We start from the raw sequence: 17,046 nt of genomic DNA on the forward strand, positions 1-17,046 counted from the left end.
AGACAGTGATATGAGGTTCAGGAACACATTTTTCTTCCTAAGCCATGCCTAAAAGAAAAGTCATAAAGTTAGTACTAAGACTTGTAGCACACACAAGGTGCTGGGTAGAGCGGTCACCATGCTAGGTTTAAGGCTGTCTCCTGGGATGTTTCTGGTGCAAAGTCTGTGGTATACTGCCTCCTTGAGTCTACCGTATTCTCAAATTCCAGAATCAGTTCAGGTTTCAGACAGACACTGACTACATGGGGAGGCTGATCAGGTTTAAGTTCTCCTGGGTCAAAATGCAAGTCTCTCTCTGGTTCCAAGGAAATACTGGAGGCCATTTTTGGCCCCTTTCTGTGTAGAAGTGGAAATCTTTGCGCCTCACTGGATCTTTCTGTAGCAGAGACTTCTCTTGGCCCAAGGTCAGTAAAGTTCTTGGTTTCAAGGCCTTGCATCATAGCAGTCTCCTTGATGTTTCTGGCAGTGCATACCTCAGTAGTTTCATAGAGTTCTTTGTCTGGAGCACGTTCACATAAATCACAAGCCCTTCGATTACTAACTCTTCCTCCAGGGCTAACACATGGCTTTCTCAGACTCCAAGTTCTTGCATTCTTCCTTGTTCTCCAGAATAGGGGAAAAAATCAAACTGCAACGTAACAGAGGGCTCTATGACTTGAGTTCCACTGGTTTCAGGAAATTTATGGAACAAACATATATCCACAGATTTGGGTTCTGGGTCAATAAGCTTCCAAAAGAATCTTAGATCCAGCCTCCCTCTTTCTTGCCTTTGGCTAAACATATTCACTGAAGGTTTTTGCAAAATCTTGCTCCTCAAGCTCCTCCTTCTCTGGTTCCACAGAGGGCGTGCGCATGAGCGCCAGCTATTTAGAATTGTGCATTTATAGGTACACTTTAAATATATGTACTCCATATAGCTTACAAGAAAAATATCCTATTCCATTCCCTGATTACTAAATGCATGCTTTAAAGAATACCTTGAGCTGTCCCTGAGAGATGACCTTTGGGCCTCATCAGAAATTAGTTCTAGAGCTTACAAACAGTCCCTCTGCACACATTTACCATAAGGCTGTTCCTGGAAAGAGAGTAGAAGTTGTGATCATCATGGAAAGGAATAAGGAGATTATGTCAACTGCAGTGCACTTGATACAGCATGCTTCCAATGACTCACCCTGACAGCAAGGCAAAACGTCACCCATCTTTAATCATTGAAAAGTGTTTTCTTTCCTGCTGATAAAAAGGATTATGCTGGTTAACTTCAGTTTTTACTCAGGTTGCTGTAGCATCATGCTGGTCCAATACTCTATCAAATAAGAGCTAAATTAATGTGTTTGGCATAATCTGTAAAGTTTACACTAGAGGCCAGTATAAAATGATCAATAAATATGGGGTAATGGGCAGCACTGGAGTGAGATTAATGTTTTTTCTATGGCCCTTCGATAGCAGGCAGTTGAGGTGGTTGAATGCACACCTGCAGATGGAATTCCACTGGTTTTTATTTAGGAAAAAAACTATAGGAACTATAAACTATATTTAGTATTATAAACTATATGTATATTTCTATATATAGAAACTATATTTAGGAAACAAACTATTATTGGGACTTCATAAAGTGAGAATGTGTCTAAAAAGGAGGAAATAAGTGTTTTATGAGCATGGGTTTGGGGGGATTTTGTGTGAATTGGTGATACATCAATTGATGAGGGAGAATATATATAGATATTTGGATACATGGGAGGTCTGAGTTTGCTTGCTCATTTATGGGATGTTGAGAACTTCACCAAATATATAGAATTTAACACACAGTGCTCTAGCACACCCTAACTACTAGAAACTTGCAGTTGAGACATCTTTGCATCTAATGGTCTAAACCAGGGTTTTTTAACCTTGGGCCCCCAGATGATGATGGACTACAACTCCCATCATCCCCAGACATGGCCTTTGTGGCTGAGGATGATGGGAGTTGTAGTCCAACAACATCTGGGGGCCCAAGGTTAAGATACCTTGGTCTAAACCTGCAATGCCAAGTCTCTCTTGCGAGAGTGGCATTCATTCCGGCAGGGAGCAAGCCTTATGAGATGGAATGAAGCTCCCCTTCACGCACGAGGGAATAGCACAGCTTGCCAGTTGGTACACTTAGCAAGGGTTTTTTAGGAGATCGGCACTTGGTCTCTCACATACAAAAGTATGGCTGGTGCTTAAGTGAAAGTTGAAAAGTCCTTATTGGGGACCAGGTGCCTGTGCTGACAGCCAGGCTAAATTACTCATGAGTAGTTGCATTAAAATTTATAGAGTCCATATAATCCACAAATATATCTAGTTTACTAAGACGTTGGTCAACTAATTAGGTGGAGCCTTAATTCATGTCAAACCCTATGATGAATGATATTATGAATGACTAGCTCCATCAGTTTCACTGGGATTATTTGTGTCTGGATGGTTGTGTCTGGATGGTTTACTGTTGTGTCTGGATGGTTGTGTCCAAAACTGTTGTGTCTGGATGGTTTACTCATGAGAAATTTAGTCTGAATATCAGCACTGGCATTTTAGGACTGCCTTGAAGTAGTCCTCCATAGCCCTGTTGAATTTAGGTGTAGCTACTGGTATATCAGTGCCTGGTTTCTTAGCTGTGAGTACTAAAAGGGGACTTTATTTTGCTAGTCATAAACCAGTTGTCAATGAGCCCTCCAGCTTTTTTTCTTTTTCCTTAGGAGGTTGAAGCACTCTTCAAGGGAGATAACTTGCCTAAATTCATCAACTGTGAGTTTGCCTATAACGACAACTGGTTTATTACGTTTGAGTCTGAAGCAGATGCACAGCAGGTAAGCACTCACTGCTTCATGGTGCTCATGCACGTTGTCACTTATCCCTTCCTTCAGTAATGCTCAGAGTTCCCTAAAGTGTTGGTCCATAATTCATGAGGGACAGAAGCCTTAGACAATGAGAGGTAAAGGGGGTAGCATATTATGCAGAATTTCAGTGTTCAGAGTCTGCAATACATATAGGTCACATTGGCCTTGTTCTCATAATTGTTTTAATCTAGGTTTAAAGTCAGTAGCTGACATTTCGTGTGATGCAACCCACACCAAGGCAGGGATCTGATTCCCCTTGGGGCACAAACCAGCATCGGTAATCCTGGCATAGGTTCACACAATGAGTTACTGACTCTAAAACTAAATTTGAACGATTATGTGGACCAAACCAGTTTGAAGAAAGTTAAATCCTACTGAAATCAGTGAAGCACTTGATTCCTATTCCTATACTTGATTCAGTAGGACTAATTTATGCTGGCCATGTCTAGATTGCTGTCAAGGCCTGCTTCAGACCTAAAACTAAACTGGGGTTTATGGATTGGGAGCAGATAATGAGCCAATGCAAATTCCCTCTGCCCCAACCTGCGTACTGAATTTTGGCATTGCAGGTGACCCCTGCGCATTTGGTTTAAAACCTCAAATGAAAATAAATAAAAAACTATTTTGAAGACCTAGTTACAAACTGTAAGTCTGAACTGAGCTGAAGTGTCCTTCATAAATGGGGAGGAAATGAAGTTGCCTGTACTTAAATTGTCTTAACTGATGAATGATTTGCTCAGTCTCTGAAATATTTGTCCTTAAAGGCTTACAGATACCTTAGAGAAGAAGTGAAAACTTTCCAAGGAAAACCTATCAAGGTAAACATGTTACTTGGTTGCTTATGTGTGCTTGTTAGACTTATTTGCTTAACACTAAGAGTGTAACATTGTCTTGCAGGCAAGAATAAAAGCGAAGGCGATAGCTATAAATACATTTTTGCCAAAGAATGGATACAGACCTCTAGACATGAACATCTACACACAGCAGCGTTACACAGCATCATTTTACTTACCTCCAGTATACAGCCCCCAACAGCAGTTTCCGCTGTACAGCTTAATTGCCCCACAGACTTGGTCAACTGCCCACAGCTATCTTGATCCATCACTGGTAAGCATTTGAAAATGGCTGCCGTGTTAAATTCTCGTGCTGTTGTGTGGCCTTGCATGTTACAGGGGCCTGTTCTGTCCAGTCTGTAATTCCATTGTATGGTAGCACTTCCTGTCTGTGTGTATATATTCTCAGTCTTGCTCCTCCTACAGAGATGTGCCTTGTTGCTTGTTTCCATGTAACTGAGACTAATTATTCTCAGAGAACAGGTCTCTTGAATTTCAGTCTAAACAGAAGTTGATAAAGATCTATTGACCCAGTGGTTTATTTTATTTTGTTATGGTATGCAGGCTTTCAAATTAAAATGCCAAAAAACTGGGTAGCCACACTTTCTTCTGATTTCACAAATAAATGAGAATCTGAGGGAAAACTCAGCAGGAGGAGGAAGTGGAGATGTACATATTGCAATCTACATAAAATAGTCCCTGCATATGCTAAACTAACATTTTGGAAAAGAGGGCTATGCTCCTCGCCCCCGCCCCCCGTGTTCCCTCTAACACGGATTCCCGGATGTTGTTGTCTAAAGTAAAGGTAAAGTGTGCCGTCAAGTCGATTTTGATACCTGGCCCCCACAAAGCCCTGTGGTTTTCTTTAGTAGAATGTAGGAGGGGTTTACCATTGCCACCTCCTGCGCAGTATGTGCTAATGGCCTTTCAGCATCTTCCTATATCACTGCTGCCCAACATAGTACCAGCAGGGATTTGAACCGTCAACCTTCTGCTTGCTAGTCAAGCATTGTTCCGCTGCTACACCTTCCATAATCCCCAAGCAAAAGCCATTACAACTGTGGGTTCTGGTAGTTGTAATCAACATCATCTGGGAGGGAACACTGATCCCCCCTCCCCACTTTCTATATGCAGGGAGGCTTATTAAATATGGGGAATACTTTTTAAAAAGCCACCTCCCCCAGTCCAGTGGTTAGGTCTGGTATTCTTCAGCTTTTCTTAATTGCCATATTTTGCATAATGTTTAACGCTGGGTTAGAACCTTTAAGTCTTCATTTTCCAGTCCTTCTCAGCTTTACTTCTGAGAGGCTGTGCCATTTCTTCCAAGAGTTTAAACCAAGCAGCAGTCTTTATGGGTAGGCAAAATGTTACACATCTGTATTTAAGACATTTCTGTTTTATATAAAATTTGAAGGAACAGAAAGAGTGGGTTTTTACACTTAGCACTAGGTTAAATTACCCAGCGTTTGCTTAACTTTTATACAGCTTGCTGCCTGTTCTTGCTAAGTGAGCAGAAAGATTATAGCCCTACTATCTGAAACCTCAGTTCCTGGGGAAGAGAGCTGGTCTTGTGGTCGCATGCATAAATTGTTGCAGGGTCTGCCCTGGTTTACATTTGAATGGGAGACTGCATGTGTGAGCACTGTAAGATATTCCCCTTGGGGGATGGGGCTGCTCTGGGAAGAGCGCTTGCATGCAGAAGGTTCCTAGTTCCCTCTCTGACTTCTCCCAAGATAGGGCTGAGAGAGACTCCTGCCTGCAACCTTGGAGAAGCCGCTGCCAGTCTGTGCAGACAATACAGAGCTAGATCAACCAGTGATCTGACTAGATCTAAGGCAGTTTCCTATGGGGTCTATAAAGCTGGGGTGATTTTCTCAAGTAACTTGGATTTTTTCTGTCTGGCCCGGACCCTTGCTTTTTCTTGATAAACTTGAGATAAATTGAAGTATTAAATCCAAGCTACAGATAAAGGAAAAGCATATGCCAGCTTTTCTCTTCAGTTATACCAATTTGGGTTGTAGTGTAAAAAATAAATAGGACATCAGGGAGAGCAGTTCTAGCCTTTCCCCCTGCTGTACTAGCCTTGTACATCCTACATATGAAGGACTAAGCAATGTAATCTCTTTTGTGTCCACAAGGAAGCAGATACCTTAAATGGAAGACCCAGGAGGGTAGGATACTTACCATACTTGGATTATGATCTCACTTGGGATAATATCCTTGGAATTGATTAAAATGGTTCATATTGCCGGTACTGTTAAACTTGCAACAAAAGAGTGTTGCTCAATCCAGTTAGGAAGCTTGTTAGCATGGAATGTATGAACTAAAAAGGCTATGGTCAGCTCAGAGGCTAAGGTGAAGAGAGACAAAGTCTGAAAAAACTAGTCCTGTTACTTTGGGCCTCTTGAGTCATAAAGCTACAACTATGTAATTTACACTATTCTTCTTCTATAGGTAACGCCATTTCCGAATACTGGATTTATCAATGGTTTTACATCTCCTACTTTCAAACCTACTACTTCTCCACTTGCTTCACTAAGACAGTATACTCCCAGAAACAGGCAAGTTTGAAAGATGCGTTTTTTCATTGTGAGCTGTTCAAGAAAACTTTTGCAATAGCTTTTGGGAGAAACACATAACTTTAAGGATGTTCCTTTCACTTGGCTACTTGGGCCTATCCTTGCTGAATAACAGGATAAAAACTATTAATTGATTTTTATGTAGCAGACTTAATTAAAGCCCTGAGTTATATTAAAAGTTACAATAGCAATTTGGAGGATTGATTAAGGTGAGTGTTCTATGTGATCCCTCCAAATGGAAATCTATCTGCTGAAAGGAGGAATAGTCACTTTACAAGGATTAGGAGCATTGTGTCTTCACAAAGTGCTGCAGCCCCACTTCTCAAGATAAGACAGCTGTTTGGGGAGGCATACGCTGCAGAGCGAGAAGGGCAGAACAAAAATGGTAGGCTAGGAATACAATATGAATCAGCATAAAGGTGACCCATTATTTCCACGGGTCCATCTTGCGTGGTTTTTGCCCATTTGGAGGCAACTTCCTTGTAGGCCAGTTCAGTTACTGGGGTAATACTTCTGGTTACTTGTGGGTTTTCCACTTGTGGAAATGGCTCCAAGTACCCCCTAACGAAGCTGGTCTGCTGGAGCTGCGGTTACACCTGCTGGGATGAGGCGTTCGGGCTGCTCCAGGAGATTTAAAGTTGAAACACCCAGCATTTTGCCACTTTTCTTGCCACTTCTTAGCTGATGCAGGGGAATGGGCATTTAAACTTCAAACCTCCAGCAGCAGCCTGCATGCTTCTCAGCTGGCGCACAGTTGTTCCTGGAGGTTTAAAATTTAAATATCCAGCCCTATGTGCCACCTGAGAAGCACTTCAAGATTGAGTATTTAAAGTTTAAACCCCCAGGAGCGGCCTGCACAGAACCTAACCCCATTTGGGGGGTTAGGTTTAGAGTGTGTATATCATGAATTTGACATGTGCACAACTTTCCGTTTGCGTTACTCCCACGATGCTCAAGGGTCTCCTGTAGCACAAAATGTAGAACAGAAGTGATGTTGGAGTTGCAAGATAGTTAACATTGCCATGGACCAGTGCAGACAGAGTGTACCCCACCGCCTAAGAGTTCAGGAGCAGATGAAAGGACCATGCACTCCTTCCCTAGAGCAAATATCCTCTGCCTCCACAGATACTGCTGAAGGGGTGCTGCAGTTGAGGCTGACTAGGTCGCCTGCTTAAACAGGGTTCAATCAACAATGTATAGGAACAACAAATCTTGACTAGAAAAGAAAGATAGCATTAACTACAGTTTAGAACAATGCCAACAATTGTGGTTAAGGTGAGATAATGGCATTCGTATTGCCATGCCTGGAAGGAACATAAGAACAGCCCTGCTGGATCAGGCCCAAGGCCTATCTAGCCCAACATTCTGTTCCACACAGTGGCCCATCAGATGCCTCTAGGAAACCCACAGGCAAGAGCTGAGGCCTCTCTTCTGCTGTTGCTCCTCTGCAGCTGGTATACAGAGGCATCTTGACTCTGAGGCTGGAGGTGGCCTGTAGCCACTAGATTAGTAGCCACTGATAGACTTGTCCTCTATGAATTTATCTAAACCCTTCTTAAAGCCATCCAGGTTGTTGGCTGTCACCACATCTTGTGGCAGAGAATCCCATAGGTTGATTATGTGTTGTGTGAAAAAGTATTTCCTTTCATTGGTTCTAAATTGCTTGGCAGTCAGTTTCATGGGATGACTCCTGGTTATAGTGTTACGCGAGAGGTGGGGAAATCTGTTAGCTTTCCACCACACCATGCATGATTTTATATACCTCTATCATGTCTCTTATCCATCTCTTTTTAAACTAAAAAAACCCAGGTGTTGTAGCCTTGCCTCATAAGGAAGGTGCTCTAGGCCCCTGATCATCTTGGTTGCCCTCTTCTGCCCCTTCTCCAGTTGTGTAATGTCCTTTCTGAGGTACGGTGATCAGAACTGTACACAGTACTCCAAATGTGGTTGCACCATAGATTTGTATAAGGGCGTTATGATATTAGCAGTTTTATTTTCAATCCCCTTCCTAATGATTCAAAGCATGGAATTTGCCTTTTTCACAGCTGCCGCACATTGTGTCAACACTTTCAACGAGCTGTCCATCACAACCCCAAGATCTCTCTCCTGGTCAGTCACCAACAGCTCAGACCCTATCAGGGTATATGTGAAGTTAGGGTTTTTTGCCACAATATGCATCGCTTTACACTTGCTAACACTGAACCGCATTTGCCATTTTGTTGCCCATTTCCCCAGCTTGGACAGACCCTTTTGGAGCTCCTCACAATCTAGTGAATTTCACTACCCTAAATAATATAGAGTCATCTGCAGATTTGGCTACCTCACTGTTTACCCCAACTTCTAGGTCATTTGTGAATAATATAAAAAGCATTGGTCCCAGCACAGAGCCTTGGGGACCGCACTTCTTAGTTTGCTCCATTTAGAGTACTGTCCACTTATCCCTACCCTCTGTTTCCTGTCCTTCAACCAGTTAGCAATCCACACATGAACTGGCCTCCTTATCCTCTCAAGAGTCTTTGATGAGGAACCTTAGCGAAACGCACTTTTCTCCGGGAGAGTGTGTTAAACAGATTGTGAATGAAAAAAACTAAAGGTTTTTTATGATAGTTAATATGCTTTGACTTCTCCCTCCAGGAATCCCAGCAAATCACATCTACGGCATACAATACCCAGTGCGGACAGAGGGCCTGGACTTCTAGAGAGCCCAACAATATTCAATTTTTCTGCTGACCGCTTAATCAATGGTGTTAGAAGCCCACAAACAAGACAGCCAGGGCAAAACAGAACACGCATGCAAACTGCTTCCAGCTATACCAAGCGGGAGGTAGGGAGTGGACGAGTCGAACCCACAACTTCTGACTCATCCCCAAGCTTAGGCAGAGGAAGGTGAGTGTTGAAATTGTGATAAGCGCTGACATCAACTAGGTGCTGTGCAAAGGTCAGTCAGTTAACTTGTGGGTCTCCACAATGCAGGAATGAAAGGAGAGAGAATAAGAGAGACTGAAGTGGAAAAAGAGGCCCCAAGCTGAAGATGTGGGAGGGAGGGAAAGTAAGTTGGGGTATGGGGAGTACAAAATGAATTTGAAATTGTTCCTTTAAAGATGGCTAGAAATGAAGCGTTGAACAGGAACTCTAGTGATTAGGTGCCACAATAGAAAATGGGCAAGCACAGTAAAGAACTGAAAGGAGATGGGTATTAACAAGATTAGAATTGGCAGACCTGATGAGAGAGGGAAGATTTTGGATACCATGCATATAGTGGATTACAACAGTCAGGAATGCTAGACTAGCCTATTAGCTATATTGTGATTAGACCGTTAGCTTTATTGTTGGTCTGCAAGTTCGCCGTCTGGTGGAATGATGTAAAACCCACCTTTTGCCATTTGATAGCAGTGTTGTTCAGGTTTTGCAAACAAATCTTACCTAAACAGAGAATGTTGCATTAATATTGTACACCTATTCAGCAAATTGAATCATATTTTGACTTGCAGAATTCTAAATGGTGTAGGGTAGGCCAGTGGTGTTCTCGCCCTCAGGTCCCTAGTTGGTGTTGGGCTCCCAACTCGGAATGGCCATTGTGGCTGGGGATGGTGCGAGTTGTAGTCCAACATCTGGGAACCCCGGGTCTAGAACCTAGTATCTTAACCACCCTGGTTCTACTAATGAAACTATTTAACCTTTTCAGTATTTTCCAACATGTAGCGTTTTTACAGGGAAAGGGGATAGAAAACGCTCGATTAAAAAAAAAAAATCAAATGTTTTGGAACGTTTTTGGAACGTTTCCCAATACTTGTGTAGGCTGCTGCTGGAGACACGAGATGGCATGCAGACTAGTTGTGACAGAAATCAATGGAATTGATTGAAAGGCATTGGGGAGGGCCCACAAGTAGGGTTGTGCACAGAACTGGTTCAGAGGCCCTTATGGGCCCCCAAACCGGTTCAAACGACCAGCAGTTCCACCAGTTCGAAGGCAGGGGGTTTGACTTTAAGGGTGGGTTTGCAAAGGGTCCGTCGAGGCGGCAGCATACCTCCCTGCCGCCCCATTGCCTCATCGGACTCTACGTCAGCAGAAGTACCCGACGCACCTACACACACATGCTGCACAGTCACATCCAACGTGCACGCTTGCGGGCATGATGCACACAGGTGTGTTGGGTACTTCTACTGCCATAGGGTCCAACGAGGAAACAGGGCGGCAGGGAGGTACGCTGCTGCTCTGATGGACCCTTTGCAAATGGAGCGCCAGTGGGGGGAAAGCGGAGGGAGGGGAAAGTGCACCCTCCCCTACCCATAAACCCCATCTTATTATTCTGCCTAACGTTCCTTTTGGTTTCTAAGCCTTCAGGAAAATGTTCTTTGCCACTTTGGCAAGGCTGGAAATGTACTCTTCCCCCCCCCCTCTTTTTCCCCCCTCTTTTTTTCCCCCTCCTTTTTCTCTCTCTCTCTCTCTCTTTTTTTTTTCTTTTTTTCTTTTTTTTATGGTTAGTGGAGGGATGTCTTCTCAGGAAACCAGTTTTCTTGCCAGAAGTCAGATTCTCTGCTGCTTGGGCGGTCTGAAACATCAGAACTTTGTGTCCATCTGCGCTACATAATAGTTTTCAGTGCAGTGTATCTTTGCAGCTGTTTTGAAGTTTCATTCAGGTTTGGTTCCAGAACTGGTACTCCTGACACCTGAAAAAAAATAAAAACAGCTGCTGTAATCTGGAATAACTTTCCCACAAGTACATTTGAATGTTGTCATCTTTGCCAATGCTTTTCTTAATGGCTCTCCTAGTGGTAGGAGCAGGTTGGTAGGTTTATGAAACCTGTTTTTGCAGGCAGATGTTGTAGTTGCTGCCATAACCACCCTTGACATTCTGGCTTTATAGTCTGGTATGAGGTGAGGAGAGCTGGCCTTGTGGTAGCAAGCATGACTTGTTCCCTTAGCTAAGCAGGGTCTGCCCTGGTTGCATATGAATGGGAGACTAGAAGTATGATCAGTGTAAGAGATACCCCTTGGGGCATGGAGCCGCTCTGGGAAGGGCAGAAGGTTCCAAGTTCCCTCCCTGGCTTCTCCAAGAGAGGTCTGAGATAGACTCCTGCCTGCAATCTTGGAGAAGCCGCTGCCAGTCTGTGAAGACAATACTGAGCTAGATAGACCAATGGTCTGACTCAGTATATGGCAGCTTCCTGTGTCCCTCTGATATTCGTGGTCCATACCTTAACCCACAAAAGAGCAGGCCTTTGTGAACAGATAATACCATTTGGAGCTTGTATGGGCTCGAGTTACTTGCCTTCTGGAGCAGGTGGTGGCCAATGATGGGTAGAATTTTGTAAGCAGCTCAACAAATGCATAACTTGACCAGCATCCAGTTGGCAAGCCTGAAGGGTGCCTCCAATTTGTAACATTTAATTACAGTAGGTGGAGCCTAGTCAATAATAGGTGCCTCTTTGCCTTCTCCACCTTTCAAGCACTGTTGGTCTTAGCTTAAACTTAACAAGTCAGATACCATTTCCTTTAAGAGACATACGTGGACCTGCCTAACAACCCTCTTTAAAGTCCTGCTGATTGGTCTTAAGAGTGCTTTAGGATCTCTTTTATTTTGAAAAAAAGTGGCATGAGTTGTGAGGCAATTCCTTTCAAGAATAACAAGTTTGGGTAAGAACTAATCTGACTACTTTCCTTTCACTATAATCTTAATTGATAATTACCATCCTGAAGTCCACTTCAGCCATAAACGTTCATGCGTCGGCCCTCTTTAATTGGGGTGGGTGACATCACAAACTACACCGTTGAGGAGTCGCTGTGTGTCACGCACTGTAAATGCGCCACATTTGGTTCAAATTGGTTAGGCAGTCTACAGGTTAGCCCACTGGTGCCCCAATCATTCATGAGTCCACCATATTGAATCAGGGTGGATGACATTACAAACTGCACCCTTGAGCTGTCCCTATGTGTTCCTACACTTGTATCAAATTTGGTCAAATCGGTTAGGCAGTTCACATGTTAGCCCACTTGCGCTTCAAATGTTCATGCAGCCACCATCTTGAATTGGGTTGGATGACATCATCACAGATTATGCCATTGAGGTGTCTTTTTGTGGCCATTACTACAACTGCACCAAATTTGGTCCCGATCGGTTAGGTGGTCCACAAGTTAACCCACTTGTGTCTCAAATGTTCATGCATCTGCCATCTGGATTTGGGGTGGATGATGTTACAAACTGTGCTCTTGAACCGTCCCTACAGCTGGACCAAATTTGGTTCAGATTGGTTAGACACTTCACAAGTTAGCCCACCTGCGCCTCGAACATTCACACTTCCTCCATCTTTAATTGGGGTGGGTGACATTGCAAATTGCACCATTAAGGTGTCCCTATGTGTCCCTACATCCAATTTGGTTCATATTGGTCCAGGCACTGCGAAGTTGATGGGTGGGGGGACCACCCAGACACACTTACTCACTGCCAGGTGATCTTATAAGCTTATTTTCCTTAAGAAAAGTAGGCTAAAAATGAGGGTGCAAGTCCCTCATACATAGAGTGCTTCTTCAAGTGACTCTTAACTCATCAGTGTTTAGGTGCTCTGAAACATGGGTGTTCATACGGTCCCATAAGTCATGGGAATGTATGACACTTGTGTCCTGGAGCAGGAATGCCTGTATGCCTGGCTGTGGCATCATTAGGGGTTTCCTGCTGTTGGGTTTGTAGAGAAAGCATATGTAGTGTGGTTTTCCCACTGGTATGGGAATGTTTCCTGTGTTTATGGCCCACTTGTCAAAAAGGATGGGTGTGCAGAAACAATGCAGTCTTTGGAGCTTAGATTTCACGTACATCTAAAGCAGGGCTGCACAACTTCAGCCCTCCAGCTGTTGTTGGACTAGAACTCCCATCACCCCTGCCAGCGCCTTGTTGGGGATGGTGGGAATTCTGGTCCTACCGCAGCTGGAGGGCCCAAGTTGATCAGCCCTGATCTAAAGCTTGCTGAAATCCAATACAGATTCTTCAGTAAGCATCAGGACTCTCTTGTCTTCTGCCCTCGGCAGGTCAAAAATAAATTCTGTACACGGTTAAATTGATCACTTCCCTTTCTGCCATCATAGTACTTGAAGTGGGTTTTCTAGGCAGACTCGCATCTTGGTACTAACCAGACTGCTTTGCTCCAGCAAGGCTGCTGCTTCAAAGCAGACCATGCCCAAGGGCCAACTGAAGTAGGTCTGTGAGCTAACCGAGGCCTACTCAACTTCGCCCCCCTCCCCCTGCAGATGTTGGCCTACAATAATCGCTGGCTATTGGCCACTGTGGCTGGAGATTATGGGAGTTGTAGTCCGAAAACAGATGGGGGGCATAGCTTGAGTAGGCCTGTAATCTAGCCAAAGCATGATCTTCAGGTGGATGTTAAAGGCCCCCATTGAGACAGGTTTGGGAATGTTTCTGAGCATTGAGAATTTGTGTGGAATTGCTGTGTTCTCCAAACAACACTGCTGTTGAGAATTGCTGTGGTCTCCAAACAAGCAGATTTAAAACATAATGAATGGGAAACTAATGCCTTGCCTGCATTACTCTTGGCCTATTTCCGCAAAATAGCTCTGCCTTTCTATAAATAACAGGACGACTTGCCTGTGTCAGTGTAACTCTTAACATATTTTCAACAGTTAAATATAGAACAAGAGTAATGAGTAAGTTTTTGATGATTTCTTTCTAGAAAAAATTCATATGGCTATCGAAAGAAGAGAGAGGACAAGTTCACGGTGAGTCAAGGCAACTGTTGTGCCTAGCTGTTGATGGATGGTAGAAGAATATTGATCAACACAGAAACATAATATTGTACAGAACAGACATGAAAGCTATTCATATGATTCCCTGGGGTGGGGGGGTGCAGTGTTCTATGTACCTCCCCCAGAAGATCCTTGTGTGTTCTTGTGGGCACCCCATTGCATACCTGCATGAACTGCACTGCTCCATGCAGCTCAAATTGCTGGAGTCTGGGACTCATTGGAGTTGGGTGCTCTAGGCATGCAGCCTGAGCATACACACAACCACCCCATACCTGGAGTAAAGAGCACGCTTGCACCCTCTAACCCAGGTAAAAGCCCAAGTACAAAACCTGGGCTTGCAGGGGAGGCAGCACTGGGATTGATCCCGGCACTGCGCACAAGCGAGCAGCCCTACCCAGGTCAGGCTTCCCTAACCTGGTTAGGGCTACTCATGTGCATAGCTTTGTGGTTTAGATAGCAAATAAGAAAAAGGCCATTCTAAATAACCAGGGTGCAGTTGCCTCTTAATTAGAACTAAAGCCTGCTTCCCTTTCCCTTTCATTAGGTTATGAAGCTGTTGAATTTCAGGGTTTATTAAAATGGGACATCTCCCCCCAAAATCCATATCGCCCCCGCTATCCTCCTCTGCAGCAGTGGCCCCTCTTAATTGTTTTCATCTGTGTGCAGAACAAGCTTTGTCCTGAGCGGCAGTATCAAGGCAGTGTGTGCACACATGTGGTCAGAGTGGGGCCTTCCTGATTCAACCGGAGAGGGAGCTAAAATTAACAAATAAATAAGATAAACTGAGTGGACATAACACAACTTGTGAGCGTGCACACACCTTAGTGGGAACACTGCTCTGCAGACAGAAACTAGCCTGTTGGTGGGTAGAGAGAATTGCATTTCCCTTAACCCCACTGCATTGCCTTTTGGTTCCCTTAAGTTGTCTTATCCCACCTTCTGATGCCAAGCCATTTTCCCGTCTCGCTGGAGTTCTGCCTCTTTATTTCCCCCACATCTATACTTCAAAGGAGCCTCTTGTGTTGTGTAGTGGATGTACCGTATGTTCAAGTTCTTCCCTTCCCTTTCTGGCTTGGTGACTGCATCTAGCTAACTTCATGATATGTTTCTATAATTACGCATATGGACAAAATGCTGAATTAAACATTTTTAAATGAACATTGAGATTTGCAGCTTTCTCCCTTTAAAAAAAACAAAAACACCTTTGTGGCTCTGTTTGCCATCACCTATAGGTAGCCAGCTGGGGCCATGTTAAAAAAACCAATAATCCCCATGTAGAGACATTTTCATGCACAGAGCTGCTGCTTTCCTCCCAAGAACCACCAGAATGCATCTGGGAAATCGGCTTCTGTCTGCACAAGCTGTTTTGTGTAACTAGATGTCGCTTTGTGCATTTTGTACTTCACAAGTGCTTGAGCAGGGGCAGTGTGCATGCCACCCTCCGGGTTTTAGCCAGATTCTTGCAGTCCAGTCTTGGAGTACATTCTAGTCACTAAAGATGGCTGTTGAGGAACCTTCTAGAGCAGGGGTAGGCAAACTTGGCACTACAGCTGCTATCATCCCACCATCTCGCATGTTGGGAGTTGTGGTTCAGCGACATCGGGGACCCGGGGTTTCCTGCTCCTGTTCTAGAGAATGTCAGGGCATTTGTGTGTGTAAAGCAAGAACACAAATCACTTTACCAGTAGTTGTCTAATATTAAGGTATTTCTAAAGGTTCACAGTATCTTCTCAGAACCCAATACTGCAGTTTTTCTTATGCTAAATTTCTCTTGTAGAGAGGGCAAACACAGTCTCCACCCCCTCAAAAACCTCCATCTCCAAGCTTCGAATTGGGACTGTCCAGTTTTCCGCCATTGCCTGGAGCTGCTGGCAATCTAAAGACAGAAGACTTGTTTGAGAACCGGTTGTCAAATGTGATAGTAGGAACATCAAAGGAAAGAGTGAGTATGTACAAGTGGGGGTGGGGGCGGGGAGCAGGCTGAGGAAGAACTCTCATCCTCTCCAGCCACCTGCCTTTTGCTGCTTTGGGGAAGCCTGCATTTCACTTGGAAAATCCCAACTCCAGAACTGATCAACAGTGGTTGTCAAACATTTGTATGGGGAAGCTTTTTCCACTGAGCTACAGATCTGTCCTCGGTGACAAGTGACTTAATTTTTATTTGTCTAAGCTGGTGTCGCTGATTTCACAGGCTAAACCTATTATGTATTGATTTTGATTTGATTTGATTTGATTTGATTTGATTTGATTTGATTTGATTTGATTTGATTTGATTTGATTTGATTTGTATACTGCCCTTCCAAAATGGCTCAGGGCGGTTTACAATTAAAACACACCACTAAAACAGTAAAGAACTAAAACAAATTAAAAACAATATAACAAGTAACAATTTAAAAACATTTTAAAACAATTAAACAATTACAGTGATAATTAAACAATTACAGTGATTTGTATTAGGCAAACCTCTAGCTGCTGGTGTAGTTTGTTCAGGTCTTGTGGCAGCAAGCATGAATTGTCCCCTTTGCTAAGCACAGTCCACCCTGGTGTGCATTTGAATGGGAGTATACATGTGTGAGCACTGTAAGGTATTCCCCTTTGTGGATGGGGCCACTCTGGGAAGAGCACTTGCATGCAGAAGTTTCTAAGTTCCCTCCCTGGCATCTCCAAGATAGGGCTGAGAGGGACTCCTGCCTGCAACCTTGGAGAAGCCACTGCCAGTCTGTGTAGACAATACTGAGCTAGGTGGACCAATGGTCTGACTCAGTATATGGCAGCTTCCTACATTCCTATGTAAATTGATGACCTGATGGCCTTGCAGTGGCACAGAACTGGCCAACAGATGTTTGGAGAAAGGTGGAGGGAAGAGAGCTCAGAAGAAACGCTTTGTGCCCCAATGTCTCAAGATGCAATCTGTGGCGTCCATATCCGGTCGATAGCTGTAAAGTGCTGCTTTTTCAAGTGGAAAAATGCATCTTCTCTTCTCTAGTACTGTCAAAACTAGTTAGTGGCTCTCCATAGTCCCTGCT

General features: G+C 43.9%; 1 protein-coding gene across 6 annotated transcripts in view; it reads left to right on the forward strand.

Moving 5' to 3' along the window:
* Positions 1–17,046, forward strand: part of LARP4B (La ribonucleoprotein 4B) — a 91,920-nt gene that overhangs the window by 63,996 nt on the left and 10,878 nt on the right. For all 6 annotated transcript variants that reach the window (XM_053262457.1, XM_053262456.1, XM_053262458.1 and 3 more), the window contains 7 exons: positions 2,712–2,822; positions 3,617–3,670; positions 3,750–3,959; positions 6,140–6,246; positions 8,899–9,150; positions 13,948–13,993; positions 15,798–15,962. In XM_053262457.1, the coding sequence (XP_053118432.1) occupies positions 2,712–2,822; positions 3,617–3,670; positions 3,750–3,959; positions 6,140–6,246; positions 8,899–9,150; positions 13,948–13,993; positions 15,798–15,962 (945 nt within the window). The remainder of the gene's footprint in view (positions 1–2,711; positions 2,823–3,616; positions 3,671–3,749; positions 3,960–6,139; positions 6,247–8,898; positions 9,151–13,947; positions 13,994–15,797; positions 15,963–17,046) is intronic.

The sequence above is a fragment of the Hemicordylus capensis genome, chromosome 6 (genome assembly GCF_027244095.1).
Source record: "Hemicordylus capensis ecotype Gifberg chromosome 6, rHemCap1.1.pri, whole genome shotgun sequence".
NCBI classification, from domain to species: Eukaryota; Metazoa; Chordata; class Lepidosauria; order Squamata; family Cordylidae; genus Hemicordylus; species Hemicordylus capensis.